Source organism: Tursiops truncatus, chromosome 2, assembly GCF_011762595.2.
Source record: "Tursiops truncatus isolate mTurTru1 chromosome 2, mTurTru1.mat.Y, whole genome shotgun sequence".
NCBI classification, from domain to species: domain Eukaryota; kingdom Metazoa; phylum Chordata; class Mammalia; order Artiodactyla; family Delphinidae; genus Tursiops; species Tursiops truncatus.
The window spans coordinates 174,632,610-174,656,758 of record NC_047035.1 but is presented as its reverse complement, the minus strand read 5'-3'; the positions used below and the strand labels follow the sequence as shown (position 1 = coordinate 174,656,758).

At 39.6% G+C, this 24,149-nt stretch overlaps 1 protein-coding gene across 1 annotated transcript in view; it reads left to right on the top strand.

Moving 5' to 3' along the window:
- The first annotated feature begins 5,370 nt into the window (after nucleotides 1–5,370).
- MTPAP (mitochondrial poly(A) polymerase) overlaps nucleotides 5,371–24,149 on the top strand; it is a 28,651-nt gene continuing 9,872 nt past the window's right edge. Inside the window, exons 1-6 of the mRNA XM_019933582.3 lie at nucleotides 5,371–5,556; nucleotides 10,356–10,528; nucleotides 11,056–11,289; nucleotides 12,348–12,572; nucleotides 18,339–18,550; nucleotides 21,765–21,991. Of these exons, the coding sequence (XP_019789141.2) occupies nucleotides 5,403–5,556; nucleotides 10,356–10,528; nucleotides 11,056–11,289; nucleotides 12,348–12,572; nucleotides 18,339–18,550; nucleotides 21,765–21,991 (1,225 nt within the window). The 5' untranslated portion in view covers nucleotides 5,371–5,402. The remainder of the gene's footprint in view (nucleotides 5,557–10,355; nucleotides 10,529–11,055; nucleotides 11,290–12,347; nucleotides 12,573–18,338; nucleotides 18,551–21,764; nucleotides 21,992–24,149) is intronic.

Below are 24,149 nucleotides of genomic sequence, written 5' to 3'. Positions count from 1 at the left end.
TATATTCTGCATCAAATATCTTTGTATGTAAACCTTTAAGTGCACCTCTAATTAGGACAGATTCCTAGAAATGGAATTACCGGGTCAGAAAGCAAGGACGTGTAGAAAGGACGGACTTAAAGTCAGTCAAACTTGGGTTAGGATCACCAAAGGATCTTAGTCATTTTATGTAATCTTTCTACATCTCAAGTTTTGCAGGTATCAAATGGGGATAGTAATAAAATCCACAGGTGTTACAGAGAAAAACTACAGGCCCAGAATGGCATCGCTTGGGCTAAAGCCCAAGATATCAAGCCTCGACTTAATACCTCACCTGTTTGCAGTTTCAACCTCCCCTGGAAATGTAATCGTAATCAACCAGTCTGGAATTTCCTGGTCAGCACCAGTGACATCCTCTATCAAGTGGGCCCAGTCCATTCCCCCCGCGGCCCCCCAGAGGAAGAGGCCAGCTGTTTGTTAAAATCCCTGCTATTCCCTTCCCACCCTGCCCCGCCAAAAAAGTGTCCTGGCCTGAAAATAATCCTTTCCTTTCTTTTGTTAATAGCTCCCTTGTCCCGCCCATCTCTCTATAATAACTCTCCATTTTGTATAACCCCCTGGGGTGCCTTTTAGTTGCAAGGTTGGGTGCTGCCCTGTTCAGGAACCGTTGAATGAAACTAATCAGAGCTTCAAATATACTCGGTGGAATTTTGTTTTTTTAACACAGGCATATTGTGAGGTTTAAATTAAACGATGCAATTAGACAGCATACAATACGGGCCCAGAGTAAGTTAAAAATGAAGGTAAGCTATTTTGCTGGGACGTTGAGACCCCAACAGTAAGCAGGGCTTCACGCCAGCTTTGGAGGGGTCTGAGCTGCACTGCTTGAAATCACCAGTTTCCAACAGTGACCCCGTGTGGCCATAATAGAAACAGCATCCGCGGAAAGGAGGCCTGTGTCGTCAGAATTGATGAGATTCCCTCGGTTCTTTCTCCCGGTGTCGGTTGACCAGACCGTCCGCTGGCAGAAGCCTGTGCCTGGGATTCTTGAACAACCTGAGATAGACAGACTCAGGGAAGGGATAAGGGGCTCCGCCGATCTGAATAGAACGGCCTGAGCGATTGCTTTAAAGGTTGACAGGGGATGACCTCCTAGATACCAATGAACTGGGGAAACAGTTTATCATCATTTCTGTGAAACTGCGTGGGAACAGTTGATCTCCCTGCATAATATAACCATGAGACATACTTTGGCAGTCGTATTTGTCCATTATAAATCCCAACGAATTCTAAGACTGAATTTTAGTGAGTGTTTGGGATGGGCAGCTGATACCCAGGCTCTAATTCACCAAAGGCCTCCTGGCTTGAACTTCTGGAGCAGGAGTTTATATAATGAGCACATTGAATATATTTAACAACTGGCTTGTCAGATGATCAATTTTCATATTTTCATCGATTGTATGTCACAGAACATCATGCCAACCTTGATTCCCTGGTTTCTACAACCTACTCATAAAGATTAACTAAAAGAGAATATGATTTTAAAAGAAGCTTTTAGTTTCTTAAGTAGATAGCTTCTAGGGCTTCCCTGGTGGTGCAGTGGTTAAGAATCCGCCTGCCAGTGCAAAGGACACAGGTTTGAGCCCTGGTCCGGGAAGATCCCACATGCCGCAGAACAATTAGCCCGCGAGCCACAACTACTGAGCCTGAGCCCACGTGCCACAACTATTGAAGCCCGCACGCCTAGAGCCCGTGCTCCGCAACAAGAGAAGCCACCACAATAAGAAGCCTGCGCACCACGACGAAGAGTAGCCCCCACTCGCGGCAACTAGAGAAAGCCCACGCACAGCAACAAAGACCCAAGGGAGCCAAGAATAAATAAATTAAAAAAAAAATCACTCACCTTATGCCTATGTAAGGATATACTAGTATCTACATATAGTTTATGAATTCATAACATAAACTTTTTCTTATTTTTCTTGATATTTCTAGGCTATGAGTTTCACCTGTAAGTTTTTTCAAATTGTCACAAATGTCCAGAAAACTTTCCGATATATTTATTGAAAAAAATTCACATGTTACGTAGACTCATGCAGTTCAAAGCCGTGTTGTTCAAGAGCTAACTGTACTTTAAATCATTTCTAGATTACTTATACCTAATACACTGTAAATGCTATGTAAAGAGTTGCTTTCATGGGGAGAATTCAAGTTTGGCTTTTTAGAACTTTCTGGAATTTTATTTTTCAAATGTTTTCCATCTGTTATTGGTTGAACCTGCAGATGTGGAAACGGTGGATAGAGAGGGCTGACTAATTTAATTCTATAGTGAGGAAAAGTGTTATTTTTCTATTGCAGCAAAAATATAAATATTGTAGAGAATGCAAACTTTTCATGATTTTATAGATAAAAAACATAATTTCACAGAAATTGCAAGATTGTGATGGCTCATTCTTTTCAAAATCCCAGTGACTATAAGTTTGCTTTTCTTTGCTAGTAAAGTTTTCCCTGGCATCTCTGCTTGCTGAGCTGTTCTCAGTCGATATATTCAGCTTTGAATGTGAAAATCCTTCTTGGTGACTTGAACAGGAAACCAGGATCTGAAAGGGCGTTAGTAAGGTAGCCGGACAATTTATCATCCGAATGGGAACACTTTTGAGAGTGAAAGAGTGTGGAGTTAATAATTACATGGGCACAACCTGAATATATGGTTTCTGGAGCCTTATATCACACACGTTCACATTTTATCAAAGACTAGCTTACCGTGTAAAAAGTATTTTAGTGGCATATGAAATGTAGACACAATTTAAGAATTCGCTAATTCTTTTTCTATTGGCTTTCCAACCTGCATGGGATTCCTTTTTCTTTTTAATGATAAAAATAATACCTGTTTGTTTTTTTAAAAAATACCGAGATGCTAAAAGTCTCTCATTTCTATGCCCCTCAGCCCCTACTTTCCCATTTATTGTCTCACCGTTCTGAAAGATAGAAATCCAAAGTGAAGGTGTTAGCAGGGTTATGTTCCCTCTGAAACCTACCGAAGAATTCTTTCTTGTCTGTTCCCAGCTTCTGTGGTTTGCTGGCCAACTTTGGTGTTCTTTGTTTTTTGGCTACATCCCTCCAATCTCTGCCTTGTTATCACCTGGTATTCTCCCTGTGTGTCTGACTTTACATGGCTGTCTTCTTATAAGGACACCAGTTTCACCTCCCCTACTCCAGTAGACATCATCTTAACTGATTACATCTGTAATAACCCTATTTCAAAATAAGGTCACATTCTGAGGTCCTGGGGGTTAGGACTTCAACATATCTTTTTTTGGTGGGGCCACAATTCAATCCATGATAGAAGGTAAAATCGTAAGTCAATAGATTAAGGCTGCCATCTTTGTTATTGTTATTGTTATTTGTTATTGTTATTTGTTATTGATTTGCCATCTGTAACAAATATTCAGTAATACCTCGAAGTTTGGTTGTTTTTTCCCATGTTTAAGAGAATCTATGGGGGGAATTTTTTTTATTGAAGTAGAGTTGATTTACAATGTTGTATTAATTTTTGCTGCACAGCAAAGTGATTCAGTTTTATATATATATATATGTTCTTTTTCATATTCTTTTCCACTATAGTTTATCACAGGATATTGAATATAGTTTCCTGTGCTATACAGTAGGACCTTGTTGCTTATCCATTCTATACATAATAGTTTGCATCTGCCAGTCCCAACCTCCCATTCCATCTCTCCCCCATCCACCCTCCTCCTTGGCAACATGCAGGTAATTACTGACGGACGTAGAGAAACCTGAATGAACTGACCTCAGCTAACCAGGACCTCCAACTTATGGACCAGAATGTATTTGCACTGGCCTTTCCAAAGGAGCAGTCATTAATAAGAAAAGAATCAGATGAGTGTAACTTTTTATTAAACATTGAGTAGATACAAAATAACATTCATAAACATGGGTGTGGTAAGGAGAATTCAAAAACAATGAGCCACTGTAGCCCCACCACACAGTTCAAAGAATAAAACGCTACCATTATCCTTCAAGAACCCTATATTTAATTTTTAATGGCTAAATTAATATGTTGACACGTTTATTATAAAACCTTTTTATAATTAGAATTCTACTGAGCAAAAATAGAATGGAATAAGTAAACACAATGGAAAATGAAAAGTATTGGACAAGAATGTGCAGAAATTGGAACACTCACACGCTAGTGATGAGAGTGAAAATGATGCGGCTGCTTTGGAAAATAGCCTGCAGTTCCTCAAAAAGTTAAAACATATGACCCAGCAGTTCTACTCCTAGGTATACACCCAAGAGAAGTGAAAACATATGTTCACACAAAAACTTGTACATGAAAATTCAAAGCAGCACAAAAAGGTGGAAACAACCCAAAACAAACAGCCCAAATGCCCCTTAAGTGATGACGGGATAACCACCTGTGGCATATTCCTACAATGGAGTATTATTCAGCCATAGAAAGGAATAAGGTACTGATAGATGCTACAACATGGAAGAACCATAAAACCATTATACCAAGTGAAAGAAGCCAGTCACAAAAAAACACACATTGTATGATTCCACTTGTATGAAATGTCCAGAAAGGCAGTCCCGAGGAGACACATAGGTACGTGGTTATTTAGGGCTGGGGGGAGTGTTGGTGATTAGGGGTGGTAGCTAGCCGGCACAAGGTTTCTTTTGGAGGTGATGAAGCGTTCTAAGCATAACTGTGATTATTGCCCATCTCTGTGAATATACTAAAAACCATTGAATGGTACACCTAAAGGGGTGAATTGTGTAGTATATGACTTAAATCTCAGTCAAACTGTTACAGAAAGTGTGAAAGAGGGAGCGAGGGGGAGAGGGAGGAAGGAAGGAAGGGGAGGAAAGGAGGGAAAGAAAAAAACCCTGTATAAGGAAACCTAGGTTTAACTTCCATTTCCGCCCCTGCCTGGCTGTAGAACTTTAGGAATGTTACTCAACGTCTCTATGCCTTAACCTCCCCGTAAATAAATGGAGATAAGAGTTCCTACGTCACAGGCTTGTTGTAAGGATTAAAAAAGTCAACCCACGTAGAGCACTTAGAACAGTGTTTGGTAAAGAAAAAGTGTAGTTTATCATCTTCTAAGTATAGATTCGCAAGTCAGTGCTCCTTCCTCATGCCCTTGCTCTCTGGTTCTATTTTCATGACTCAGTTTGAAAAAGTAGGTGGCGTGCTCGTTCTCCTGGGAGCCTTCTTTTAGAGAACCGTGGGAGAGGGGAAATCAGACACGTGCGAAAGCCTCATTCAAGCCGCAACTCGCTCGCTTGTATAAGCGAGCGTCCTTCGCCTAGTTTGACCCTCTAGGCCTCCCATCCTTTCCCACCTCCTCCGCGCGCATGCGCGGAAGCGGCGCCCTTTCGTCCGCGCTCTTGCACTTTTGACGATGGCGGCTCGTGGTTTGGGGCTGTTGACCAGTTTGCCCCTCCGTGCTCGGAGAGGTCAAGTCCAGCGTCCTCTCTGCAGGCTTCTCAGTTGCCCGGGAACGGTGGCCGCAGCCCTCGGGAGGGAAGAGCAGTCCTCGGGGAGCTCGGAGACAGGTATGGCGCCGGGGCTGGGGTCGCGGGCGGGCGCAGGGCCGGTGGAAGCGGCGGGGGGACCGCACGGCAGTGTCCCGGCCTCGCTCGGGGAACCTAGGGCTGCCGCCGTGCTTCCGGCGGCGTGGCGGCGGCGCGGTGTGGGACGTTCCTTCCTTCGGGGACTGCGTGCCCGGTGATGAAGTCGTTCAGAGCTCCGCAGCGCAGGCCAGGAGCAGAGTTTGCTAGTGTCTGACAGTTGGGCGAAACGCTGTTGCCAGTTACGGTAGTGAGGCCACAGTTGAGCCAGTCGCTTCTTCGTTCACGGATGTAACTGAGGTTGATGCTCGCAAGTTGCCGATGGAGGCCGAGCGGAGTGAAGCCTTGATGAATAACCAGGACCCCTGGTCCTCCAGTGGAGGCTCTGCCTCTGCAGTTACTGACGTTTGCTTTATTTTTCTGATTCTACCAAGAATCAGCTTGGTAACAGATTTGCCTGGGCTGGAATAGGCAGGCGTTGTAAGTTTATAGGCTGGTGTGTTGAGAAGCCCAGTCCCCCTCTTGTGATCCAAGAGCTGCGTTTATGTTATTTACTATTCTTAAAACAATCTGGCAGGATTGTATCACGGTCTCCATTTTGGAGATGGAGACAGAGGCGCAGAGAGCCTAGGGACTTGCCGCTGAGTTAATTTAGACCTCGAGCCCCGCTGTTAAATAAAAGGTGTTGATTTCTACCATTTCTTGGAGCTGTAGTTTTAAGGTATGAGATTATTTGTGGGAACAGTTCTAAAGAAAGCTAAACAAGTACGGTATTTTCCCGTAAAGTAAATGATAGGGTTGCTGTCCTCATCAGACTGTATGAGAGACTCAAATTGACAGAGCGTTGGAAATATCAATTACCATGACAGTTCATTGAAATGGTGATTGGACTGTATTTAGTAGAAGCTGTTTCTGTTAAAAACTCTTAAGTGACTGAAAATGTGAGTAAGGCTTTTGCCAAAGGAGCTATTGTGATTTAACATGTGTATAGTGGTTTAAATTTTAGAGTATTTTCATATGCTCTTTGAGATATAAAACTCTGTGAACTAGGTTTGGAAGGAATTACTATTACTCCATTTTATAGATGTGGAAACAGGCTGGTACAGCTGGCTGGTAAGTGGATCATGCTTAGCTATTCAGTAGCAAAGGTGAGAATAAACCCTTCTGATTCCAAGGCTTCACTTAGTAGAGCTTTGTCGTTTTTCTCAGGAAATGTGTTTCATTTTGTATCATTAGGATAATATGACTGGCTAAATATCCAGGGACTCTTGTGAGGCATAACAAGTAACAAAATCCTCATTTGAATTTCTTTTCCATTTTTAAAGAGAAGAAGGTGATTATTATAACTCACTTAGAAGCATATACTTTTTTTTTTACATCTTTATTGGAGTATAATTGCTTTACAATGGTGTTAGTTTCTGCTTTATAACAAAGTGAATCAGTTATACATATACATATGTTTCCATATCTCTTCCCTCTTGCGTCTCCCTCCCACCCTCCCTATCGCACCCCTCTAGGTGGTCACAAAGCTCCGAGCTGATCTCCCCTGTGCTATGTGGCTGCTTCCCACTAGCTATCTACCTTACGTTTGGTAGTGTATATATGTCCATGCCATTCTCTCACTTTGTCACAGTTTACCCTTCCCGATCCCCATGTCCTCAAGTCCATTCTCTAGTAGGTCTGTGTCTTTATTCCTGTCTTACCCCTAGGTTAGAAGCATATACTTTTATAATTAGAAGGAAATTGAGAAATCTCCAGTTCAGTTTTTCACTCAGTGTGAGAACTCGTTGCCAAAAGTTTGGCCTGACCAGTAAATAGGAAGGAAGTGCTCTTACCCCCTTGGGTTTGGATTTGATATCTATATGTGTCTTCTCTCTTTCCTCACCCCGGAAGCTAAGACATTCCCTTGGCTCATTTTGAGCCTTCATCAGATCAAACTTTTGGTCTTCTTTTGTCCATCTACTGCTGGCTGAATTCCCCCCCCGCCATTATGTGCTTGTGTCTTTATGTTGTTTTTAATTCTAAACGCAGGACAGTGTGTTTTGTGCTTACGGTTTTCAGATTCTGTTATCAAGACCGTTGCAAATTTGAGTCTGTCTTAAAATACTAACACTTATTAGTTTTTCCTCCCAACTTTGTGTTGTTTGTAGATTTGACAAGCCTTTTGCAAGCTCATGTACTTATGCTACCTGAACTTTTTGTCCCCCTCATGACTTTGTCCCGTCTACTCCGTCGTGCCTACTGCTGTTCAAGGTTAGAGCCGTCAGTCCTGTTCAAGCCTGTCGCCCCATCTGTCATCACACTTCTCTGTCTCCCTCTCACACGCAGTCCTGCGCTTCCCCAGTAATCCAGCTGCAGGGATACCTGCATAATAGTGCAAAACATTGTATACCAGTGATATTGCAGTATTGTTTGTGGTAGTGAAAAAGGTAAACCATCTCCGTATTTATCAGAAGATTGATTAAATTACCATAAACACCTAAGCATGTTTATGCAGTTATTTTAAAAATGAGGTAAATATATATCTACTGACACAAAAAGATATCAACTATGTATTAAATATTTAAAAGCATGTTACAGAAGAGAATGTATAGTACATTTTCAGTAATTGTGTGAAAAATGTTTATCTCCGGGGAGATACAAATGTATATGTTTATGTCGCACCTAATAAGTGGGTATTGGAGGGAACAAGGGGAGGATGTATACTTTTACTCTCTGAAAGTTTACAGCTTGACTTGACTTTTACAGTAAGCAGTTGGACGTCAGTGTAGACTCGGTAAATATCAGAGACAAGAAGATAGAGGTGGTAATTCCAGCTGGAAAAGTGGGTGAGGAAAGCCTGGACCATAAGAAAAAGAAGGACCAGTTGGAAGGGCTGTCAGCAGACTGAGGTCCAAGTGAGTGAGAGTAGTCCCTGCCCTCAGCGTGGAAGACAGATGTTCTTCCGTGCTGTTACGTAAACACAGCACCGTGACTTACCTTCTTCCATAGATGTTGAAGTGAGGTAGTGCAGAGGTGGAAGCAATTCTGCCTTGCAGAGTCAGCTCTTCTCAGAGCTGAGCACAGTTTGGAGGATGAATGGGAGTTTGCAGGGCAGAAAATGAGAAGGTGGGCATTCCAGCCAGAGAGGAGAAGACTGAAGAGTTCAAGTGTGTGTGGCGGTGCCGTGTGAAGGGCAGCGTGCGTGAGCATCGTGGAGGAGGTGGGGCTGAGGTTGACATGGCTGAGGAGGGGGCCGAGATGCCGGCAGCTTCATAGCCGGGCTGTGGGACTCGGACCTCATCACGGATGCGGCAGGGAAGTCAGAGAAGAAGACTCTCTGAAAACGATTACCTTAGGAAGCTGACTTCGACAGCAGTGTGGAGAGTGGCTTGAGAAGCACAAGACGGGAGCGAATGAGACCAGTTTAGCGATCAGGCTGCTGTGTTCCAGGCCTGAGATGAGAGATTGATGTGGAAGAATTGGCGTCCGGAGGAGAGGAGAGGACGCGTATTTAGGAGGTGCACGTCTAGCATCTCTACAGTGAGTGTAGGGAAGACGCGCAGTGTGTTTGATCAGTTGTTAGAAATGTGGAGTAGGGCAGGGCCAAGAGTGCTCTGCGGAGACCTGCCTCCAGGTGGATGCAGCCCAGCAGGCTGGAGGGTCCCACCGGCGCGTACTGCCTGCCTTCCTCTGTCTTGACCATGAGGATGTCTTGGGGTTTGCTGAAATGAAGGTTCAGTGTGTGTGCAGTATTTCCTGTATCCATCAGTTTTGTGACCTTTTGAAAGAAGATGAGGCTGAAAGCTTTTGCTGATTTCTGTGCATCGGTTACATTTAACCTCTTTGGAATTAGAACTTGAATGATTTTCGTTTTCCTTGTGTTTAGTTCACTTGTTGATCTTTCCTTTGTGGTCAGTGGAGTATTTACTTCTTGCCTGTCACAGCTCTTGCCTGCATTTCCTGTGATTGTAAACTCCCTAACCCCCGGATGGTTTTTAATGGGGAAAAAAACCCGTCTATTTCTGTAGTAAAAAGTATCATGAGCTCTTTATGGGCAGCAGCTAGGGTTCGGGCTGGCAGATTTCCCTGTGATGCAGAGCACATGATAGTGGGTAACTCATTGTTAATTGTTTGAGCCAGATCAAGACCCTTTACAGAGAAAAACTAATCACTTATTTTATTTTTTAAATATTAATTAATTAATTAATTTTGGCTGCGCCGGGTCTTAGTTACAGTGTGGGGATCTTCATTGCGGTGTGTGGGATCTTTTAGTTGCAGCACGCGGACTTCTTAGCTGCGGCGTGTGGGATCTGGTTCCCCAGTGAGGGATCGAAGCCGGACCCCCTGCATCGCGAGCGCAGAGTCTCACCCACTGGACCGCCAGGGAAGTCCCCAAAACTAATAACTTACTGTAATACATTAAACTTCTAAACTCATTGTCTCGTTGCGCTCAGGCTTGTAATCATTTTTTTTCAGGTTTTGGAATGTTACAGCTTATACAGACTTTGTATGTGTGTATTTGTGGAAGTGGTTTTACTTTTAAAATTTTGTGGAGTGCTCCCTTTTTAGCGCTCTGCATTGAGTATAGTCAGTCAAAACAGAGTGGACAATTTAATGGTAATCACAAGAGAATGGTAATAGGAAGACTGGGAATAGTATAGCTTCCCCCTTATCAAGGAGAAGAAAGCAGACGGAATGAGGATGAAGTTGGTGTGGTCAGGAGTAAAATCTGTATATACCACACCAAGAGATGCTTTGAATTTTACGTGTGTGTGTTGGGAATGTCTTTGTCTCATTCATAGGCTCTGAAGACAGGACTCCAAAAAAGAGATTCTCTGAGGTGCAAAAAGAGAGACGAGAACAGGCGCAGCGGACTGTGTTAATCCACTGCCCAAATAAAATCAGCGAGAAGAAGTTTCTCAAGTACTTATCCCAACATGGGTCTATTAACAACCACTTCTTCTATGAAAGCTTTGTAAGTATTTGAAAAACAGTCTAACTTAACATTCATACTTTTTTTAAAGTTATTTTTTGCTCTGTTGCCTCTGCAATATGGTAAAGTTAGATTCTTTTTTGATATCCTGCATCTATCTTTGTCTAAATTTCTTCAATGAGATTTTTTTTGATATGAGAATAGAAATCCTTATAGGAGTATCACAGAATTATAAGCGTAATTATACCTGAATCATTTCATAATTTGAATACTTTAAATCGTTCCATTACCTTAGGTGTAGAAGCCAGCGGGAGATCTTTGTTTTGCCTTTTAATTTTCTATTTCAGCATTATTTTCAGCTTCTCTTAACTAATACCACTTTATAATGTTCCTTTTCTTAATCTGCTTATAATGATTAAAACCATTGCTCGTGTTAGAAGTGTATCATTGTAAATTTTAAAAATTAGTATTTTGCCTGTTATGATAATTGCTTTGAAATATGAACTAAAATACTGTGTTAAAAATAGAATTTTGAAATGTGTTCTGTTCTTCTTGTGCTTTTGGTATAGGGTCTTTATGCTGTTGTAGAATTCAGTCAGAAGGAAAGCGTAGCTTCGCTGCAGAATGTAACTCGCACTCCAAGCCTGGGCACAGAGGCTGCAATTCCATTCAGATCACGTTACTTCAATTTAAAGTTGAAGACTCCATTAAACCAGACTTCTGAGCAGTCAAGTATGCGATGTAGGAATCAGTCTTCTCCTTCAAGCAAGAAGCTTTTTGAATTACTTTGTTGTGCAGAAAGTGTAAGTTTATAGGTGTCCTTCCCCGACTTGATATGTGTGTGTGTTTGACTTGTTTTGTATATTGTAAGTTTTTATTATTAGATATTCATACTGAATGAAAAGTAAAAGTAATCCTTCCCTACTCCCTGCCACCATATCCCATTTGTAATCCTCAGAAGGAACCACATTCTTCCAAAGTTTTGGGCCTTTGGATTATTCTGGCTTTCTTTCTCTTGTCAACATGGCATATAATCGTACATGGCATTCTTTTATAAATTTTAAAATACCTTATTTCTGGTTTTATCTCTTTTTTTCTGCTCTAGTAATGTTTATAGTAGTTTTGGTTTTTCTTACTCAGACTTGTCAAAGGTTTAGCTAGTCCTTTCCAAGAATATGTTCATGGTTTTAGTTATCAAAATACTATTTTGGGGGTTGATTTTCTAATTTTTAAAGAAAAAACCTTTTGTATTTCCTCTGCTTTCTGTTATTTATTTTTCTTGAGTTAAGTGTTTAGTTCAGTTATTTTCAATATTATTTTCAAATGTGGGCATTTAAGGCTGTGGTTTTCATTTTAAATATTCAGCTCCAGCATGCGCCTTCACAGTGTGTGATCGTTCTATCACCAGCCTTCTAGGGAACATACAGGACTGCTGTTCGGAGGAACTGGGGGACCTTGGGCCTGCATTCCTCGGAGCCTTGCTTATTTCTGGTGTTACTTGCCTTTAACATTGGTTCTTCTCTCCCCCCAACTTCATTTAAATGTCCAGCTTTGTGGTTGCTTTGACCTCCTCTACTGGGGCATTTTACTGTTTGCATTTTCTAAAACAATACTTTATACTCATGGCCTAAGAAAAACAGTAGTTTTAATTCTAGGCAACTTTTGTTTTTTGCTGGTGTCCTCATTCCTTAGTGCTTTTTAAAGGGCATTTGTAAAATCCACTTTTAAGGCTACATGTAAAAAGATTGCGCCTTTTTAAGGTAGGTCTCCTGAGCCATCAAATTTCTGGAAGTAAAATGACAATTATTTCACGTGACCTTAACATTTTCCATATTCTCTTGTTTTTGTTCTGGCCAGCTAGGTCGATGATCAGCTGAACACTCTCCTGAGGGAATTCCAGCTCACAGAGGAGAACACCAGGCTCCGATATCTCACCTGCTCTCTTATTGAAGATGTAGCCGCTGCGTATTTTCCGGACTGCACCGTCAGACCCTTTGGCTCTTCGGTGAACAGTTTTGGAAAATTAGGATGTGATTTGGACATGTTTTTGGATCTAGATGAAATTGAAAAATTTAGTACTCACAAGGTAATTACACTTCTTTAAATCACAACGTTGTCAGAAAAAATAAAGGAAATCTTTGGGTTTAATAAAATTACAACTTGATTTCTAAGCTTAAGAAGCAATATGGTTAAAGAATAGGGTCTGTTTGATGCTGATTCTTTGGAATTGTAAAGTCTTCCTTTGTATTGGTCTAATGTTATCATTTTTTTGTGAATATCTTAAACATGTAATAAAATGATTGTTCTTTTTGAGGGTTGAGAATTTTTTGGGGTAGGCCAGGGTTCCTTACTGTGTTATTCAGATTATGTGTGTATTAACTAATTTTTTCATCTGCGTGATCTAGTTAGTGAAATGCTTTTTACATCTCATGATTTTTGTTTCTCTTCATTTCTCAGAATTCTTTTGATATCTGTTTTATTCAAAGACTATGTTAGCTACATATAGGTATATGATTATTATACCTTTTTATTGGGTTGTTCATTTATCATTAAATTTTGTCCATCATCTCTAAATGCCTTTTCTTTCAATTCTTGTTTGTTGGTGAAGATGGCGGCTCGTTACTTGTCTCACGCACCTTCTCCTCCTGCATCAGCATTTCCAGCCTTCACATGTGTTGTTACGTTTCGGGTATAAATAGCAGATACTGAATTCTATGCTTTTACTCCAGTCTGGGAGTCTTCTTATTTATTATGACTGGTAATTTTTGGATTTATTTCTACTGTCTTATTTTTTATTTCCTATTTTCTATGCTTTTTCTTTGCTTTTCATTCCTTTCCTTTCCTCCTCCTGTTGGATTCTTTCTTTAGTCTGCCCTTTCCTTCCTTCCTGTTACAGTTTAGAAATTGTATATCCCATTTATGTTCTTATTAACATGTGTGTCTGACAGAGTAAACTTAATCAGTGTGTCTGTCATCATCCCAAACAATATGAGGTGCTTTAATTTCATTACAACTTTGATTTGAAAAGGCTTCTGTGTTTTTGTAAAATCTTAGCTTTTTAGGACTGTTCTTTCTTATGTATTTCAAACTAGTAATCATCTCTGTGTAGATGTCCAGTTGAAACTTCAAACTTGACATTTTGAAAACAAAACTTTATCTTCATCTCCTTGTAAATATTCTTTATAAGTTTTTATAAAAGTTCTTAGGTATGTGTCCCATGTTAATCAGTGGCATTTTAGCTTTCCTGACATTTGCTGTCATCTAAGCGAAGATACCTAAGCTAATCTTTCAGGTCTACCTCTTCATTTACATACTCAAAGCTATAGTGACACGGTCCCTTATAAATTCTCACTTAGATGGTTGTAGCAACATCCTGCTTTCCACGTGCTTCTCGTGTCATGCCTTGGTATTCCAGCCCTCAGTCTCTGCTGGAGTTATCTTAAAACACAGACTGGATCATCCACAAGCTTAGAACAGTTCTTGGTTTTAACACAGAATTGAAATGATCTGTCTCATAATTGATTTTAGTAATCGTTTGTCTTTCTCTATCTTCACACACCCAGTTTTCCAATCACATCATTTAATTACCAGTTGTGGGGCACTTTTAGGATATGAATGGCCACTGAACCGTCGTTCTGTGTCTTCACTGAGGAGTGCGCTTCCCTTCCACGCCTGGCTACCATTCCTACACGGGTTTCAAGGCCTCGTTCTGACTCCACCGTCTTAAACCATACTTGATTGTTTCCTCTGCTCCGGTCAAAATTAGTCACTCCGTTTTTGGAGTGTAGCTCATACTTCTGTCTCCAGATTCCTTCTGTGTTACGCTTAGTTCGTGGTTGATCTGTGTCTCTCACTGTATCCTAAGCGTGGGCAGGGCAGGATCCACGTTTGTTCATTTTCTCATCCCACACAGTGCCCGCCATACTTTGTCTGCTCAGCATGTAATTACATAGTTGAAACTGGCCAAGAAATACGAAACACATGAAAGTGAAACGGGTCAGTCAGATTAAGACTAACATGTCCTTGAAATTGTATTAAATTCCTGGCAGGGACACTTAAATTATTTTAGGCTATTTTTATATTAAATAAAAGAACTTGCCAGATAATTGAAGTGCATTATAATGTGTTGTAATGGTGAAAGCTTGGGCTCGGGAGGGCAGAATAGCAGTTCTTTTCCTTACCAGCTGTATGACCCTGGGAAAGTTATTTGCCTTCTCTGTGCCTCGATTTTCCTAGCCATAAAATTGGCATAGTGCTGTAATGCCAGCTCATGGGGTGTTTGGAGGATTGCTAGACAGTAAGAAATACATTTTTTTCTGTTGGAAGCAGAGGAAGGAGTTGGAAACTTAGTTGGATCTTAGATTTCTGAAATAGAGAGCTGTTAGGAAAAGATATTTTAAAAGACGGTGCTCCAGTCTCACTAAACAATTTAACATTATTTCGTATGTAGGTTTAACTTACGCAGTGTTGTTATAAACATATACTCTGAAATATATGCTTGTTTAAGATGATAATAGCTTTGCTAATAGAAACATTTTAAAAATGAAACATGAAAAACAGGAACACTTTTATTTTTTTTTATTTTTAAATAAATAAGAATAGATTTTAAAAAACCAGGAGCACTTTTAAACTCATCCTCCATAAAGCAGCTTCCTGACCACTGTATGCAGTTGTGAGCCTCTCCCTCTTACCTCTTGGTGCTCCGTGTGTCCCAGCACTCCCCCTTGGTGTGTGGTTCTCTGGGCTCGTTTTATTCTTCAGCCTGAATTGAGGGCAGTTAGGAAGAGATTATAATATAATCTATACAGCTTTTAACGTGATTTTCCCCCCCACTTAATAGTGTCTCAGCATCTCAGTCTACTGCATCCTTTTCAATGGATGCAGAATGTTCTGTTGAACGAATGTACCGTAATTTACTTAACCAGTGCTTTATTTGTTAGACAGGGGACGGTATCTTTTTTCCCCACTTTATTGCCAACTATATTAGGTAATATTCTTAGGTTGTGCATAACAGAAACCAACCCAAAGCAGCTTAAACAAGCAAACAAAAGAAGTAGAGGAAGCATCCCAGAGCCCAGGGTCAGGAATGTGGGTGAGTCTTAGGAAAGGACAGCACTAGGAAGTATAACCAATCAAGAGTCCACGAAGGGTTCTGCTGCTTCTCCACGTATTTGATTTACTTAATATCTTCCTTCCCTTCACTCCCCTCTCCCCACCCGCTTCGATTTTCTTTACATTTTCATCCTCATGGTGTAGACTGTGCCCGCCCCAAAGCTTCTGAGTTCTGTTTCAACCACGTGGTTGCCTCGTAACCTCAGCTGCAGTTCCTGGTGGAGACGGCTGGCTGGATGAGGGTGTGCCCCCACAGTGCTCACATCAGCCGCCCTGCCTGGTGCACGTGTGTTGTCAGGGCCATGATCCTTTCAGGGGGACTGAGTTCTCAAAGAGGGGCAGGAAGCTTTACTAAGCTAGACGGAGCTCTTAAAAAGTGTCTACCACACAAATAATGCTGCAGTGAGGGGACAGCCTTGCAAATCAGCTCATCTGTATGAGCGTTCCTTTGGGGTGATTTCCTAGGATTTGAATAGCTAATCAAAAGCTTATTGATATGTATTTTGCTATTTCAATACTGAAGTTGTCCCAAAAGTATGTCCCGGTTTACACTCCCACTGACGGGATGTATGTGTTTCCCCTCACCCACCAACACTGGTCCTGTCGCCCTTTTTGTCTTTGCCAGACTGATAAATGAAAAATCTCATTGTTATTTTAATTTCTTCTTAGTTTCTGGACGACAAGAACATCTCTTTCTATGTTTCTTACTCATTTTTATTTCTTCTGTTAGTTTCTTATTCAAGTGTTTTTGTCCATTTTTAGAACTGGGTGGGCTTTCCTCCCTTCCATTTGTACAAACCCTTCATAAATTAGGAAAGTTAGCCCTTTATATGATATGTATTATTGTCTTCATTTGTCTTTTATCTAGTAAGGAATATATGCTTGGCCTGAAGATGGTTTTAATTTTTATTCATCCGTATTCTTTTGTGTGTTCTGGAATTTCATGTCATGCTTAGAGAATCCTTCACTCCAGGATTGTAGAAACTTTGCCCCATTGTGTTCTGGTACTTTATTGATTAAAACCTTTTATGTTTAAGTCTTTGGTCTGTGTTGAATTTACTTTGGTTTTGGACTAGTCTAGTGTATTTTTTTAATGGCCACTTGGCTCATTGTTTCAATAGCAATTTTCCTGCAGTAATTTGCAGAGTTCATTTTATTAACTATTAAATTTCTGTAGTTAGGTCTGTTTGTACTGTTTTCTTCTATTGATCTACTGTCCTCGTGCATATATTTCCTGTTATAACTACTGTGGGTTTACAGATCTTATTAAAATGGAAAGGCTAACTTGGAAAGGGCACATGTATGTTCACAGAATTTATAGAATCTATGGTTCTACTATAGTATTACTTTATGATATATACTGTGGTATGTAAGTTAATTATAAAAAGCCAATGATTTTTCAGGTTAGTATTTTTACTCTAGAGAAACAAAAGAAAACTGAAGATATTTTGAAAGTATTTTTATTGAAGTATAGTTGGTTTACAATGTTGTGTTGATTTCCGGTGTCCAGCAAAGTGATTCAGCTATACATACATATATTCTTTTTCATATTCTTTTCCATTATGGTTTATCACAGGATATTTAATATAGTTCCCTGTGCTATACAGTAGGACCTTGTTTATTTTATGTATAGTATCAATAGTTTGTATCTGCTAATCCTAAACTCCTAATTTATCCCTCCCCCACCCCCTTGGGTAACCATAAGTTGGTCTTCTATGTCTTCTGAGTCTGTTTCTGTTTCATAAATAAGTTCATTTGTATCATATGTTAGATTCCACACACAAGAGGTATCACATATTTGTCTTTCTCTTTCTGACTTCACTTAGTATGATAATCTCTGGGTCCATCCGTGTTGCTGCAGATAGCATTATTTTGTCCTTTTTAATGGCTGAGTAGTATTCCATTGTGTGTGGGGGTGTGTGTGTCACATTGTCTTTATCCATTCATCTGTCGATGGACACTTAGGTTGCTTCCATGTCCTGGCTGTTGTAAATAGAGCTGCAATGAACACTGTGGTACATGACTCTTTGAATTATGGTTTTCTCAGGGTATATGCCCAGTAGTGGGATTGCTGGGTTGTATAGTAGTTCTATTTTTAGTTTTTTAAGGAACCTCCATACTGTTCTCCATAGTGGCTGTATCAATTTCCATTCCCACCAACAGAGTAGGAAGGTTCCCTTTTCTACACACCCTCTCCAGCATTTATTATTTGTCGACTTTTTAATGATGGCCATTCTGATGGGTGTGAGGTGATACCTCACTGTAGTTTTGATTTGCATCTCTCTAATAATTAGTGATGTTGAGCATTCTTTCATGTGTTTGTTGGCCATCTGTATGTCTTCTTTGGAGAAATGTCTATTTAGGTCTTCTGCCCATTTTTTGATTGGGTTGTTTGCTTTTTTGTTATTGAGTTGTATGAACTGTTTGTATAGATTGGAAATTAAGCCCTTGTCGGTCACATCGTTTGCAAATATTTTCTCCTAGTCTGTAGGTTGTCTATTTTGAGAGCTGAAGATTTTTGGTCTGCTTTTGGCTGTGATTGCATGAAGAATTTTTTGTGTATGTGTTTGTGTGGTTATTGATTTTCTTTGTTTGTTTTGGGTTTTGTTGGGGTGTGTGTGTGTGTGTGTGTGTGTGTGTGTGTTGGCCAGAAATGACTTAGAGCATCCTTTTAGAAAAGTTTTTTTAAGAAATTCCTTTTTATGAAAAGCTCGTATTTACAAATGTTTTTATTATTCAGGCCTCAGGAAATTTTCTGATGGAATTTCAAGTGAAAAACGTTCCTTCGGAAAGAATTGCAACACAGAAGATCCTGTCTGTGGTAGGAGAATGCCTTGACCACTTCGGCCCGGGCTGTGTGGGAGTGCAGAAAATACTAAATGCTCGGTGCCCCCTTGTCCGGTTCTCACACCAGGCCTCTGGATTTCAGTGTGATTTGACTACTAACAATAGGTATGGTCTCTTATTTATTATCTTAAATGTGAATGTTATAAGGTATTAGGATAGTTTTTCTGGTACAGAAACAATGGCTTTCGACTCTTTGATATGCTTTAATAATAATTTTTTAAAAATTTGAACACTTGAATTGAAAAGTAGGGTTTTCAATTATTAAAATGTTAACATGCCTAACTAACATCCTCTGAGAAGACTTGTGTTTCATTGTTCCTACTTACGTAGCCTGATAACAACTCAGAAATTCCGAAGTATATAGCCTTCTAGCGCACTTGGAAAATAAAGCAGTACCTTGGGTTTGTGCTCTCAGCTGCTTCCAGATGCAGTCGACTGTGTGTCCAAACAAAGGTAGCATTTGCTTAAGTCAGACGGTGGTCTGAGCAGCCTAATGAGACTGTGTAGTTTTTCTTCAGCATGTTTTCATTTTATTATCAACCTGTTTGCTTTAAAACACATGGGATGAGAATGACAAGTTCTTTTATACTCTGACGACTTTTCTTTGGTTCTCAGTAGGGAAGACTTCTCAGCTGAGGAGTTTGTTTCTTTATACTCTAGTATGCTCATTACGTGTGTTTGGTTTCACTGTACTCTCTGCTAGATACATAATCAGAAGTACAAATAGATTCAGAAAATCCAATCTAGAGCAGTTTTGATTAAACTCAAGTGTTCACTAACAAGTCAGTGCTAAGTACTTTTGAATAATAAAAATATATACTGTATTTCTATCATTACTATATTTTCTTTATAGTATATAAATAGAATAAAATGACTTTTTTTTTTAGAGGTGAAAGATTACATCATTAATTTTTTTTTTTTAGCAAGAAACACCTTTATATAAATCCATGCAATCAGAATAGTTTTTAAACTATTGAAATTTTTTTTTCACACACACACGCTGTATTTTATTTTTACAAGAGATAGACTGACACCAAGCATTGTAAATGGATGACCACAACGAAAGCAACAATGACTGCAGTTACCAAACACGAAACCCACTCACACTGTGTCATAATAGTGACATTCAGTCCAGGAATCCTCCACTGCAACAGCTCCTTTACTTTGCAGTGAGAATTGATTTGTATATATTTTGCTTCTGAGTCCTTGTGGGATTTTTCTTTTATTCAAATAGAAAGTCACAAAAATTATAATCATCCTCATCAGTTCACTCAGTCCCGTGTAATTAATTTTTTTTCATCTTGATCTTTTGTTAGCACTTTTATGAGTTCATCAGTTTTCCATTAGAGTTCTGAAAATGCTTATTCATTCAGTTCAGCAGTATAGTCAGTTACCAGAAACCTGTACTTGTCAGAGTCTTTTCCATGAATTCCTTGAAGATGAAACCCCTTTATAGGAACATTTTTGCAAGAGCATCAGAGTACACCCAGAACTGTCTGTAAATGACAAAAGACTTAAAAGTGCCCACGGTTAAAGATTTGATAAAAGTTTATAATAATGCAGTTGACAAGGAAATTTAGTTATTTCTGAGATATACATTTTAAAGTAATAACTAGAATTATGACTTATAACATTATACCAGGACATATAAGATTTTTAGAAATTTCATGTAACGTCTGAAACATTTATATTAACATATTTCCATACAAATAACCCAAAGAAAGTTTAGTATTAGTTGTTTTTCTGTTTGTTTTTTTATACAGCAGGTTCTTATTAGTCATCAGTTTTATACACATCAGTGTATACATGTCAATCCCAATCGCACAATTCATCTCACCCGCCCCCCCGTGGTTTTCCCCCCTTGGTGTCCATATGTTTGTTCTCTACATCTGTGTCTCTAAAAGGACATTTATCTTTGTAATAGTGTTATTTTCATGGTCTTGTTGGTATAGTTTTAAAAATTTTGTCTTAATATGCTTCAGGTTTTTATACTCTCATTGTTTTTTTATATCAGATACCTTGCACTATTTGATATTTATTTTTCAGCTTAATTTACCTTCATTTACATGGATAAAACATTTAATCACCATGAATTTCTAATTTGACATTTCTGTTCTTTTCCTTAAACTCAGGAGGTAAATGCCATCCATGGTGGTACTTAGTAGACAGTTTGGAGCTGATACTGTGAAATGATGCTGTGCCCTCTCTCAGCTCTTTGAGTAATTAAAAAACATGTCTTGATCAGTAGGAGATTAATTTTAAAATAATTCTTATAATTCTTTGCACTGTAACATTATGACTAGAAAACTTATTGAAAACAGGCTCTGAAGATTGATTTCTTAATAGACATTTTATCTTCATGGATTGTGGTTTTTATAAATATTAAACTTAAGTAATTTGGGCTGAATTTTAAGACATTTATACTTTCTTGATAAAATAAGTAGAATGTTTTCCTTGTCTGTCAAAGGACTAGATAACCCCCCTGTCCCATTCTAAAGTGTCCTGATTTAGATGATAGAGTATAAGGTTATTTCACCTATAATCTACAATGAGATCAAATTGTTTTTGAAATTCAGTTATCAGGAAATCTTTACCCTGGAAGAATTATCATGTTTCTCCTTGTGGCCAGTGTAAATCCTACAAATGACCGCATTTCATTTCTAGCTACTTCTGGTAGGAAGATCAGAAATAAACTTGCAGCTCCAATTTTAATTAATCTGCAGAACCATCGGGCTGGAATGCCTACAGCCCGAATGCATTCTGGTGCTGACTTTGTTCATTCTGTCTGTATCTTCTCTGATCTAAATTTCTAGACTCATACCTGGACAACTTACTATAGGGGTTCTTAAATGCTCCCTAAAAACACTGGAAAAGCAATGGGTGCAACAAATAAACACATGAACTGGTAGCTCAAAAAAAAAAAAAGAAAAAAGGACTAGATAATCCAGGTGTGCAACTGAAGTGTGAAGCGTCTTATTTACAGATGTGCTGGTGTCTTTACTGCTAGTTAATAAAGAGTGCTTAGGTAGTATTTCACTTAGTAGCTCATGTCTAGGAACTTTGTTTTTAAAATTTTAAGCTTTAGACCTGCATCATGGTGGTCAGCAGTTAGGAGAATGTTCTAAGGTAATGAAGGTATAACCGTTCACGTTAAATGTTATATCGCGAATACATAATGCTTTTGATGATCCGCTCTTGTTATTCTGAATATGTTCAGGTAGAGTAAGATATTTAGATACGTCCCCAGGTATGTGTTTTATTCTACTCTGGGATCATAATTCGGGGGTTTGAAAATTCCTGTTATTTTTCTCTTTTGAAGGATTGCCTTGAAGAGTTCTGAACTCCTTTATATGTATGGTGCCCTGGACTCCCGAGTGAGAGCCTTGGTGTTCAGTATCCGATGCTGGGCTCGAGCACATTCGTTAACGAGTAGTATTCCTGGTGCTTGGATTACAAATTTCTCCCTTACCGTGATGGTCATCTTTTTTCTCCAGAGGAGATCACCCCCTATTCTTCCAACACTAGACTACCTAAAAACCCTTGCAGGTGAGACTGGAAGCATCTATTTTCTCTCTGACATTTGAATGGATAGAATTACCATGTGTTTTCAAAAGCATGTGTGTGTGTTTGGTGGTCATGTATTTTCAAAGCCTTATGAATCTAAAATTTAAGAGCTTTTAATTTTCTTAATGTCCAGCAGAGGTCATGAGAGCAGATGATTTGTGAAGCTGAGGCCTTTAGAATTTTTTGAGAGTTCTGTCTTGTGTCAGTTGGCAATGTTGTTTACAATCTCCTGAGCCAGTTGGAACCTCTCCCTTGGTTTACCAATCTTGGAATGACCTTGGAAAAAAATATATCCCAGATGCAGCTTCTGATAGGATCCCAGCTTCAGAGATGGCTTTCCAAGTCTGAAGCTATTTCCAGATTTCTCTTAGAGATGCTAAAAACTGTTTCATGTTTTTTTGTTGTTTTCGTTTTAGCATCTTTATTGGATCATAATTGCTTTATAGAGATCCTAAATTTTTTTTTTTGTTAAAGCTTATAAGGAATCGTAGGTAAATGGTTTTAAAATTAGTATACTATTTAATTTATATCTTAAATAAATTGAAATTTTGCTAGACTGCTGGATGAGATACTAAAGTATTACAGTCCTAAATTCTAAAAGGAAGATGATTCAGGGATGTGCTCAAAGTGTATGCGCACTCCATCTTCTGCCCCTCCTATATATTGCTGCCGAATGGTTCTTTTAAAGTACATCCCTGAATCGCCCCTGTTTAAAATCACCTTAAAGGAATTCTATTCCCTGTAGAATAAACCTCAAGCAGTTGACTTAGCTTGGTGTTTAAGATTTTCACCTGTAGCCACATCCAATTTTTCCAACCTCTTCTCCCACCATTTTTCTTCATGTGTTCCCACGTTTCAGCCAATATCACGTTCATAACATTTCCTCTTAGCTCTTTCATTTATGCTGTGTGTTTTTCTTCCTAGAATGTGCCTTTTCTTCTCTAAGTTCTTTTAAGTTCCCTTCCATGCCACTTTTCCTTACTATTCAAATGAGAAGTAATCTCTTCTTTCCTGTGAACACTGTAAGTGGTGGTACAGCTTGAAAGTAAGCTTTAAAAAAAGCTCCATGTGGCAGGTTAATGGAAAGTAGCAGGTTTTCAGGGAGGTGGAGTGGTGAGCCTGTGTCTCATCTTTGAGGTTGGGTTAAAGGGCATCGTCCGCGCCGGTGCTCATCTCATCGTTTGGTGTCATTCATTCACTAAAGATCTGTTGGTGACTTACTATGTGTCAGGTGTGATTTTTGGCACAGACGATGTTCTCAGGTAACTCAGTCTAGTAAAGAGGTAAGAAACAAACAGAAAACATGGGTAGATCTCACCAGTAAGCAGCCTGGAAATAGCACTTCCTGCTCAGTCCCTGCTGTGTGCCCTGACGCTTCTGACTGCTCTCCTAGAAACCACTTCGGGGAAATATCATGGAATCTTGGAGTTCAGAAACTAAGAAAGAGTAGAAACTGAAAAAGAGGAGGAATTGAGGCAGGTTTCTGTTGGGGGCTGACTGCTGCTAACATCGTGATTGTTCTCTTCCAGTCTGACAAGCGCTGCCACCCTGCCACGCTCAGGCCCCTCGCATCCCTGCCCGGGGAGGTTTATACTGCTTCTCTCCTTCCCACTGCCCCATTCTTAACAGAGTGATTTTCAGAAATTCATGTCTAATTGTAGTATTCTCTCTCTTGAAATCCTTCAGTAATTTCCTAGTATCTTTTTTTTTTTAATTTTCACTAATTGTTTCAGAAAAAATATGATTTGTGAACTAATTATAAATGACATGTTGGGCTTCCCTGGTGGCATAGTGGTTGCGAGTCCGCCTGCCGATGCAGGGGACGCGGGTTCGTGCCCCGGTCCGGGAAGATCCCACGTGCCGCGGAGCGGCTGGGCCCGTGAGCCATGGCCGCTGAGCCTACACGTCCGGAGCCTGTGCTCTGCAACGGGAGAGGCCACAGCAGTGAGATGCCTGCGTACCGAAAAAAAAAAAAAAAAAAAAAGACATGTTGAGTTTTTATTCCAAATCTATTTTAAACCCAATTTAAATTTATTCACATCTTATGGCATCAAAACTGACAAAATTAGTTTGTGAATTCCTTCATTTTCTACTTAAAAAGACCAAATTAGTTGTTAAAAATTCTTCATGTTAGTTTTTA